The 10,455-nt window shown below is 39.3% G+C and overlaps 1 protein-coding gene across 2 annotated transcripts in view; it reads right to left on the bottom strand.

Annotated features, from left to right (window-relative positions):
* Nucleotides 1-268: 268 nt before the first annotated feature.
* Ccdc171 (coiled-coil domain containing 171) overlaps nucleotides 269-10,455 on the bottom strand; it is a 301,438-nt gene continuing 291,251 nt past the window's right edge. For both annotated transcript variants that reach the window (XM_028753630.1, XM_028753631.1), the window contains one exon: nucleotides 269-2,178. In XM_028753630.1, coding sequence (XP_028609463.1) covers nucleotides 1,969-2,178 — 210 coding nt within the window. In that variant the 3' untranslated portion in view covers nucleotides 269-1,968. The remainder of the gene's footprint in view (nucleotides 2,179-10,455) is intronic.

Below are 10,455 nucleotides of genomic sequence, written 5' to 3'. Positions count from 1 at the left end.
ACACACACACCCGGGGTGGGGGGGTAAGGAGGACATGGGTTCCAAAGGGTAGTAATGCCCTCCTAGTATGGAGGCTGAAAGTTCAGTGAGAACGCATAAACTACAAGCCTGCAACTCAACATCCACACGGAACACACTCATCATAGGAACGGTAGGAGGAAGCATCTCGAAGTGCGTAGAAATTAGCCTATGGTCTTCCTTTTACACAGGTCATATTATGCAGAGCACATTATGAGTTCCAAAATAAAAAAAAGAATTAAGAGCAATTTGGCTAAACAGAATTTTACTCCTCACGCAAATCTTTCTAGAGTATTATACAAAGCTAATTACCCTGGCCCAGTGTTTTCAGAAATGCTACTGCGGCACAGTAGGGCAGCAATGGTGCTGTGTGGCCTCAGACAGCACACATCACTGGGGTGATCTTGACGGCACAATCAACACTATGCAGATTTTATTTCCCAAGGCCACATGGCACAAAACACAACACATGGGTTTCACAGTACAAATGGTTATGGTCTAATGTATCCATAATGAAGAGTTCTATAATGAAAGATAACATACAACATAGGTCAAAATTCTTTGTCAAAAACTACAGTTCACATTTTAGAAGTTAATGTCACCGGGGACTAAACGATGAATATAAAACAAACGCACACTACAAGCATCCTTTTGTTCTCCACTTACCATGATGCAAACTGTAAAGAGTTAACCTTTAAGGGTTAAAGAGTTTAATCAATGTCAATGCCTGATCTTCTGAAGGCGATAAAGAACAGTCTGTCTAGCGATACCCAACAGAACATCACTTTGTCAAGCCACAAAACGCCCAAAAGCTTGTCAAGTAAGTTACCAGAAACCTCTTTGTGGTTAGAACTCAGCTCCTTCCTGCTTGACCTATTATTTGATATTTGACCACTTGGTTGCAAGACACTTGCTCTTTCTAGCTGAAATGTCACTGGGGCATCTTGTCAGCTCCCCGACATCTCGGCCTGACATACAATTTTACTTTTGTGTGCTACAAGGCAGAAAATGCAGGGCAATGGCCTTGTTTTAAATTCTGTCAGCATCAAAGACGGTCGTCACTCTTGGGTCTTACCAACAACAAAAACAAAAAAAAGGAGTCTATTCTGAAGGTCAAAATGGCCGTTACCTTGAAGTTTTTCAGCTTATACTAAATATATCACCTGCTACACTGGCGTGGGAACTGTCCTTATAAAGCGGCTAAGCAGACCACAGAAATCCTCCCAGCACAGCTGTTCTTCCTTCCTATCAAATGCAGGCTTGATAAAAGGACACGGTTTTCAATGACTACAGGGACCAGATTCAGCAGTTAACTTAACTTGTTCAAATGGGCAAGTGGTATCATGTAGCTTTACAGGGAGCACCCTGACCTTCTCACATTGACCAGGAGTGACATTATTGTGCAGGAGGAGAAGTGCTCACATCATTTCTGTTTTGTACAACCTGCTTAAAGTTTGCAACTAAATGCTTGTCTTCAGTCGAGCTGACAAGAGAGAAGAGGGGTTCAGTGAACCATGGCAGGGCTGCCATGAAATGACAGGAATCATTGGCATACATTTCAAATAGCTCTCTCAATCCTATTAAAGTATCGCAGTCTTGCTTTAAAATAGACAAGGATGAAACAACGTTGATAGATAGAGACTAGAATGGCTTATTGATTTTTTTTTTAAGTCCGAGGGAAATTACCCAAAATGTGTCATTCTTTAACATTTAAAAATATGTTACATAAAAATGAGCAACTGTGACAATAAATAAAACTTAGGGAGGAAAGAGTGGGTTGTTTCATTATTTAAGGAGACAGATCCCTGTGCACGTCAGGATATCACACCATTTTTAAAGACCCACCCTTACTTGCAATTAAACAAAACTCAGCTGATAAGAAAATCCCCCTTCAAAACAATTTTAATTATACCATTGACTCTTCCTCCATTTTTTTTTTATTTCACTAAGTCATAATCCAATTTGAGACGGTCTTTTGGCATTAACAAGTGTCCCTGGAGAGGACTGACACGATGACAGAGAATGGGGTGCCGTGTTCACAAATGTCTCCTTTAAGAAAGTGTAAGTTGTATCAAGTTCCCCTTGCAACTCCCCAACTGTGTCCATAGGAGCGGCAGCTCTTGAAGGGACAGAGAGGTTGGAATGGTCTCTGGATCCCATCTGTGAAAAGAAAGAAGCACATTGAGTTTTAAACTCTTACAAAGGTTCTACAAACACAAACATGGAAGTGTGTCGCAATGCTTGAGATATAAAATAGGATGGGGCACACCAAGGTAATCTACACAAAACTACAAAAAGGAAGTGATTTTCCAACTGTAACTGAATCCATTCAGCCTATGCCGTAGGTGTCTCAGGACAACGGAGGAACACCAGAAGTTCTCAAAAGAACTTTCCCAAAAGTTTTACATCAAGAAGTCACTGCAACTAGGCATTTTTTCACTTGAGCTTCAGGTCTCTGGCCATTCGCAGGAACAAACCCTAGAATCGTTTGTTCCATTAGTTAATGACACGCTGCTTGGGGGCCTGGGCTGCTCAGGAAATGACCTCAGGTGTTTGCTTTTAAATTACCTTTAATATTTGAATCACAAGTTTAACACAAAGAAAAATAACTGAATACCTATGATTTCTAGAAAATAGTACAATATGATGTAAAGTCTAGTGAGAACTTTCCTTACACCTTCATGAAGGATGCCACTACCCAGTTTTCATAAAGACTATTTTAATCATCTGGAAATCATTTATAAATATAAGAGATTATAATGTGAAATCAATTTCTCACATATATGTGTATGTATATATACACAATATATAGTAGATATTTATAGTATATATATGTATATATATTTATATCTCATATAGATACATGTAGTAAAATCCAAAGTCAAACTTGAAAAATGCCACATACTCATAAAATACTTGAAAACAAAATTAACATTTGGTAAAGTTACAGCTTAAGGCTTAAGAAAAAAAAACACCAGAAAATAGCAGTTCATACTTAATGTGAATGAACTCTTAGCCATGAATCAGGTACTATTTTAAAACATCTACACATAGAAGAAAAATAATGATCAATTTTAAATTAGAATTTTCCAGATTCTGAACAAATTAATGTTGGAATGTTGGTCCAGTTCTGAGTGCCCACTAAAACGATTCCAGTTTATAGAGTTGAGAAAATACCCTTTTCTTGGATTCTCTTTAGGTTTTGATAACAACATAAGGTATGAGGGCCTGCCTCACTGTGTCGTGTTATACAAAACTATTTCTACATGTGCAGACAAGGCAGAAACCACCGCTGGCATTAGGAGTGAATTAGAGATTCCACTGTTGTATGTGTTACCATTTTTGTAGAATTTTTTTAAAGTACAACTGGAGAAAAATCAATGTCTGCATCTAACACCTAGTTCAGCAATTTTCTTTGATCTCTGTTCTTTTGATTTCTTGATACTCCACTGCAAGCAGATAGCTGATGGAAATCATCTCTTTTTATGCTGGAAGTTTAAAAAAAAAAAAGGTGCCTACAGTGGCCACTCAGATATCTCCATGAAGCCCAGAGTTTACTGGATCCATGGAAGGAAAAGAACATCCAAAACTAAGCATCAGCCCTAGCCAGCAGGGCTGAGGGCTCACCTCAGAGCCTTCATTCTGGGCCTGGGTTCTTCAGTTCAGAACATGAACACAGGCAGTAGTGCACCAATGGCATAGGGTGTGTCACAGGCATCGGATGTGTCAGAAGCAGCAGGTGCACCAAGAGGCAGTATTGACCCTTGCTAGGCTTTCTCTTACCAGAATCCCTTCAGAGCTGCCATGAGAGGTGGAAGCCTCAATAGCTGAATGGGCTTGCAGCTTTTCTCCTCTGCAGACCCAAGCAGGGGTTGGGAGGATGCTGAAGGAGCCAAGACAGTGGGGCTTCACTCTTCTCCCATGCTTTCTTTAACTTACTATGGCAACATTTTTCAGTTGTGTTGGGCTGAGGCTTCAAAGTTTTGTTTTAAAGTCTTTTAGGATTTTAGGATGTTGATCAGTTACAGTAAGGAGTATTGATGTGATACGCAAACTGAAATTGTAGTTTTAATAGAGTGTACAGTGGCTATATCAAGTATTTGAGCGAGCGCTGCTTTGAGAATGTGACTGTTTTACTCTGTTAGCAGAACTCTGAGCTGCAGTCACTGCTGTACAAGAGAGTAGAACCCATTAAACTTACGCTGACCAACCTAAGCCTCAGAACCTTTTGATTGTTCTCTCTCCCATTTGCCCCCTTCCCAGCAGTAAACACCCATTCTCCTCTTTGCTCCTGAGAATTCTGTAGTTGCTCACTTTAGTCCTCTGACACAGAAGGGAGGAATGAGGCATCTGTGCTGGGCTAGGCTTCTTGCACTTCTATCAGAGTCCGCACAAGGGACAAGATTTCTTCCTGAAAGTCTGGGCAGTATTCTACTGTGCAGATTTACTGCACTATTCACTGGCTGGTGGACACTTGGGTTGATTTGAGAACCTGACTTGTAAGAAATGCTGCAATAAACACGGCATGTAGACATCCCTTCAGCAGACCGATCTCCATCTTCTGGGTAAATATATAGGAGTAGCACTACAGAGTCATCTGGTTTGGGGTTGTTGTTTGTGTGTTTTTTTAGAATGGGTTTACAGCCTTATGCTTCAAGTTCTGGCAAACAGACTCAGATCAAGAGATCTGTTATCCTCCTGAGGGTCTTTGTGATGTTCTACACTTCAGAAGAGCAACTTTACCAAACTGACCAAGAGCCCAGCTTTGCCAATTTTAGAGATGCACACAGCTTCCTATAGTATGTTGCACCTTTTGTTCCTGTGAGTCCATCGGCCCACATCCGATAAACTGGAAGGCCATCCTTCAAGGAAGAGCTCTGCCAAGCCCTGCATCCTCTGAAGATTCTGCAGGACTTGGCACTCTGCACAAGACTCTGGTTTGCCTTTTCTTATCATTCTTTTTATGTGTCTATTTATGTGTGTAAAAATGCCCCTTTATCTGGTAAAGTGGTTCTAACTAAATAATCTTGAAACACGGCGTCCACTATTTCTGCAGGATTTTAAATCAGTCTCAGCTTTTGTATGTTTCCCTCAGTCCTTATGCTCTTAACACAGAAAATAAACAAGAAAAAAAATGGAGGCAGGCAAGGAGGGAGGAAAGGAGAAAAAGAGTAAGGGAGGAAGAGAAGGGAGAAGGAAGGGAAAAGAGAGAGAAGAGGATGAGAATGTAAGAAGAAAGAATATGGATTTCCTTAAAGAGTTTTATTCCTCACCGGCCCCTAGTCAGCAGTCAGGTTTATGTTTCTGTAAATAAAAACAAACGCCTGCTTCTGCTACGAGAATCACTTGCTGCACTGTTAGAAAATACAGGGTTGTTTTTATTTTCATGAAATGGAATAAAATTTGGTTTTAAGTTTATTTAGCTTTAAAAAAAAAAGCCAGAAGAGTTTCTAGTGAAATTTTGATCTGAGAATTTGATGTTTAAATAACAACTAAATAGTAAGTATTTTTCTTGTTACAAATAATATAAAAAAAAAACACTTGGAAGTGTTTTTTGTAATGTAACAAAGAGATAAGGATAGTCAAACAGCTTTGTTCAGAGATCTGTAAGAGTTAGCATCCGCTATCTGACCTGACATGCTAAGTCTGGGAAGCCTGTGGCCATTTAAACTTCTTTATAAACTGCTTAGATGTTCAGGTTGTCCCATATAAATATAAATTTGGGCAATTTTTAAAAAAGAAATTGGTTACCTGAAATAAGAGCTAGGTGTCGTGTGAATCTTTATGGAAGCACTTTTATTTTCTCAATGAGCTGTAAATGATTCTATTACAGCTGTTACTGTTGATCAGCTAAATGCACACTCACAATACAGAATGTATCTACTAAATTTTCCACTTTAAAAAAACGTGTGAAATATAGTAATTGAACACACCCAGTAGCCATTTTTAAAATTATGATTTTTCTAAGAATGTTTCTAAACAAAAAATAAAGGGCTTGCCTAATAATAAAATAATAACACAATACATTGTCTATAAATCAAAGCCAATTTGCCAGCCAAGGCTTCTAAACAGCTAGAGTGGGGCCATCTGTCTCCTGTGCAGCATTCATGATGGTTATGGTTTTAGGACTTATGGTTAGAGAGATGAAGGAAAGCATGACTTAGTCCCAGGCAGGCCATGCTAAGCACATGTTGTAGTAGAGGTTGGAGGACTGCACCATCCCTGCCATAATTGAAGCCAGCCATTTGGGGCAGGTAAGTTAGCCTGCCAGTGTCTTGAATTCTTTGCCTATAAAGTAAGTGGTGGACTCTTCAACTTGAAAATGGTGTGAGTCCATTACAATGCCATGCATGGTGGCATATGGTAAAATATTGGGATCTAACTTCTATGTGATATTAACTTAAAAACTCAGGATTTATAAACATAAAATTTATGGTTTTAGTATTTAACAATTTGAGAGATAAGAGAGACCATGATAGATCACTCTTCTTTAGACACATATTCCTTAGAAAAACACTTCTGATTCTTTGAGGATTTCATACTTCCATTTTGATCATACCAACACCCACCTCCCTTAACTCCTACCAGATGTGCCCCTGCCTCCCCATCCACCCTGGAACTTTGTGTCTACTTTTTAAAAATGTAATGCCCATTGGCTAAAATTTGTGCTTTCTATATATTTCTGGATACACAGCCATCCACTAGAGCATGATCAACCCATCAGGAGCCAACCCCTTAAAGAAAACTGATTCTCCCTCCCACAGAAGCCGTTGCTGTCCTCAGCTCTGCATGGTCCCCTGCCCACTTCATGGTAGAAGGCCGGCTGGCTTGATCTTGTGCAGGTATTATGAAGACAACCACAGCTGTTGTATGTTCTTGAGAGCACCAGTCTTGTCTTTTCCAGACCTCTGACTCTTACAATCTTTCTACTCCCTTTGGTTACAGTGGTCCCTGAGCTGTGGGGAGAATGTGTCCCATTTGTGAGTGATTCTTAGGGAGAAGGAATGCCTACTGCCCATGACTCTTAAGTGTAGACTAAACCTTCATTTGGTTGAATTTTGTAATATGCTTTTCGTTACTACAGTCTCTGTGCTGGCATTTCAAGCTGCTTTGCTGCTGGCTGTTTTTCCACAGAGTGTGACAATAGTGCACATAGTGGTGAAGAAATCAAAGTATCCACAATGAGGAAAGACAATGAGTTGCTCACTATTTCCACTTTAATTCTTAGTGGGTTCTCAGCACTAGACTCTCAGTGCTTTAGCCTAAAAAAATTTCCTTCCTCCAAAAGTATCTGTCAAGTTCAAGCTCCCCACTTTTCACTTCTAGCATACTGGAGTCACGGGACACTGTAGTGTACACAATCAGAATTGGAAGAAATTCAGGAAATTGTTTTCTTACATCCCTGAGATATAAATATGCATATATACACCCACTTTCAAACACACACTTACATTTATATTTGCACTCATACAGCCATCTGTTATTATACCACTAAATATTTAGTTCTTGTAGCTACTAATTCTAAATTCTAGTATGTAATTCCAAACCTTGGAAGGTATTTTATGCATTCTTCTCCCTATGAGTATAGATTAGCTGACTCTTGGGTTTACTGCTGAGGGAATAGAGGAATCAAGAGGCAAGGGAACATTAGAAAGGATTCTCTAAGATCAGCAAACACCCTAAGGGCCCCATAGACCTAGACATTTAAAAAGGACCAACATAAAAAGAAAAAGAAAAGCAAATCAGAAAACCGGTAGAGACATCAACAAACATGTTTGTCACACAGTTTTGTTCTCAAGCAGATCCCAGCTCTCGGGTCCGTCTGACTGGTGTGAATTCAAGTCTCAACTGCTTGCCTGCCATGGAAAACTGATGGATTAATGAATGGTTCTGCGTCTCTGTGCTTCCCCTATAACAGGAACTGTTTTGCTAATTTCTTTTTCTACTTTCTGCTTCCCTGTCCAGCCTCCTCTACATTTCAAACCCTGGTACTGAGCAATCTAGTTACTACGAAGTATGGCACTCTGTGGTTCAGACCCACCATCCATTTTTTCCCTTGTGGGTGATTTCTCCACCTCTCACACTCTAGCTTACCTCTTCAGTGAGGCCTTTCCAGAAATGCTCCCCAACAACCATTCCCAACTCCACTGATGACAAAAATATGACCAGAATTTATATCTCCTTGTGAGCATTTATATATATTTGTATATTTTTGCTTTCCCTATAAAATCATGTGTACACCATGTGACAAAATAAATCATGACCTTGTATTTCTAGCACTTAGCCATTTAGCTAAGACTAAATGAAACTCCTAATTGGCAAATGATTAAATGAGCAAGCCACCAATACTATCACTTCATGGTTTGGGTTTCATGTGCCTATTTGGTTATTTTATGCATAACAGATTATATCTCACATAGGAGTACCATAGTGCAGCAGAAAGATAGGCGCTTTGAAGTTACAGCCTTCTCACATTCTTATTTCATTCCGGCACATGAAGTATGTGACCTTTGACAGATTACTTACACTGTTTATCTGTGTTTATAAAAACCAATCCTTGGGGTTATTACAAAGAGCAAATGAAATAAGATAAAAAATGCAATAATTTGTGTTTGATTTTTCTTTCTACTCTTAATGATAGTAAGTTCTAAGATTATAATTAAAGCTAATGTGTATTGGGTTTGCATATCAGGCACTATGCTAGGCTCAGCTTGGCAGACATTATATGAATTCTCACAACTCAAAGAGAAAAATCCCATGATTCCCCTTGCTATTCAAGAAACTAGAGCTCAAGGGAGTAGAATCACGTAGCTTTCGGTCGTACATTTTAGTATGGCTGAAAGAGATGTGAATCTTGGTCTGTTTCAGCTGCTTATACATCGACTACTGTCCCCTCATGCCACCTAAAGCAGACACAGCCTTGGGCTTACTTCACATCTAGGGCCACTTCACAAGGTTCAGCAGTCTTGGTGACTGGAACATGAAAATTCATGCATTGTCCTGGAGGCAGAAATAAATGCTTTTATTTGGGAAAGCACTGTTGTAGCATAATCTGAATATCCTCAGGACCACAGTAAATAAATCACACAGTGTTTACATGATGAAAGTTCTAGTCTTTTTATCAAGATTTTAAGTTGTTGTTAGGCTCCGATGTAAAATTCGGAACTGAAGTTTTAAATTACCCCAGAACATTTAACTTAATTCTAAATTATTTTAAAGATGTCTCGTGCCTGACAAGATAACAGCTCCCATTATCTGCTCTTAGATGTTTCAGTTTCCTGATGTGATCGAGGCTGGGAAAGGAGATGAAGAGCCTTCCTGGACAGCTTTTGTTTTTCTTTCCTACTTCCCTCCGATCCCACACTCCATTCTTCCTGAAACTGACTTCTCTTTCCCCAAGCAATAATGGGAGACTTCCAGAAATGGGCAGGGGGAAAAGAGCACCTTTTCCTTGTCTCAGAAACCTGTATTTCTACACAACACAGAGAGAATTTGAAATGGAAATATATTCATATGCACAAATGTACAGAAGGAACAAGAACTGAGTAAGCACAAGAATGCCATGTAGGAAAGCTTTGGGCGAATTTGTTTTTTTTGGGGGGGGGTGGTTAATGTATCTGCATGCTAACCACAGGAGTGACTTTTTTAATTTACAAAAGACTTACATAGCTAAAAGAAAAATCTAGTTAGAAAATTAGCTAAGGAAGCATGCCCACGCTGACAGTGTTTGGTTATCACAGAAAGTCCCAAATGCTGAGTATGCAATGCAGAACCCATCACTCTCTAGTGGGACTGATGGAAGCTAGGTGAGATCCAGGCCACTTCTGTCTTGGTGGTCCAGAGCTCACTTCTTAAAATTCGGGCTGTAACTCCATAACTGTGCATGGAAACTACGAAAACTCTGTCAACAAGAGATTTCTTAACACAAAATTGCCAAAACCTAATTCAAAGTCAAAGGTGCAGTTAACGTACCTTAGTATTATATTTTGTTAAAATATTTGACAATAAAGTTTGATTTGAGGGGCTAGTGAGATGGCTCAGCAACTAAGAACACTGCCTGTTCTTCCAGAGGATATGGGTTCTATTCCCAGCACCCAGATGGTAGCCAATTACGGTCTGTAGCACTAGTCCCAGAGGATCTGATGCTCTCTTCTGGCTTCCACTGGCATTGCATGCATACATACATGCAGGCAAAATGCCTATACACATAAAAATAGACATTTTTTAAATTAATTAATTTGTTAATTAAATATTTTTAAAAGAAAGTTTTTGGCTTGATTTTACTTTTGAAAAATCATTAAATTAATATTCCTTTTGGATTAGTAGAGAATTTCCAGGAGTTTCTGAAATGGTCCTAAACATACTTTTGCCATTTTGACTCTGTAGTTACATCAAGTGACACTCTCAGTACTGACCATTATAAAATCAAAATATCAG

Source organism: Grammomys surdaster, unplaced genomic scaffold (genome assembly GCF_004785775.1).
Source record: "Grammomys surdaster isolate TR1022 unplaced genomic scaffold, NIH_TR_1.0 125951, whole genome shotgun sequence".
Taxonomy (NCBI): domain Eukaryota; kingdom Metazoa; phylum Chordata; class Mammalia; order Rodentia; family Muridae; genus Grammomys; species Grammomys surdaster.
This window is presented reverse-complemented; position numbering and strand designations above follow the sequence as displayed.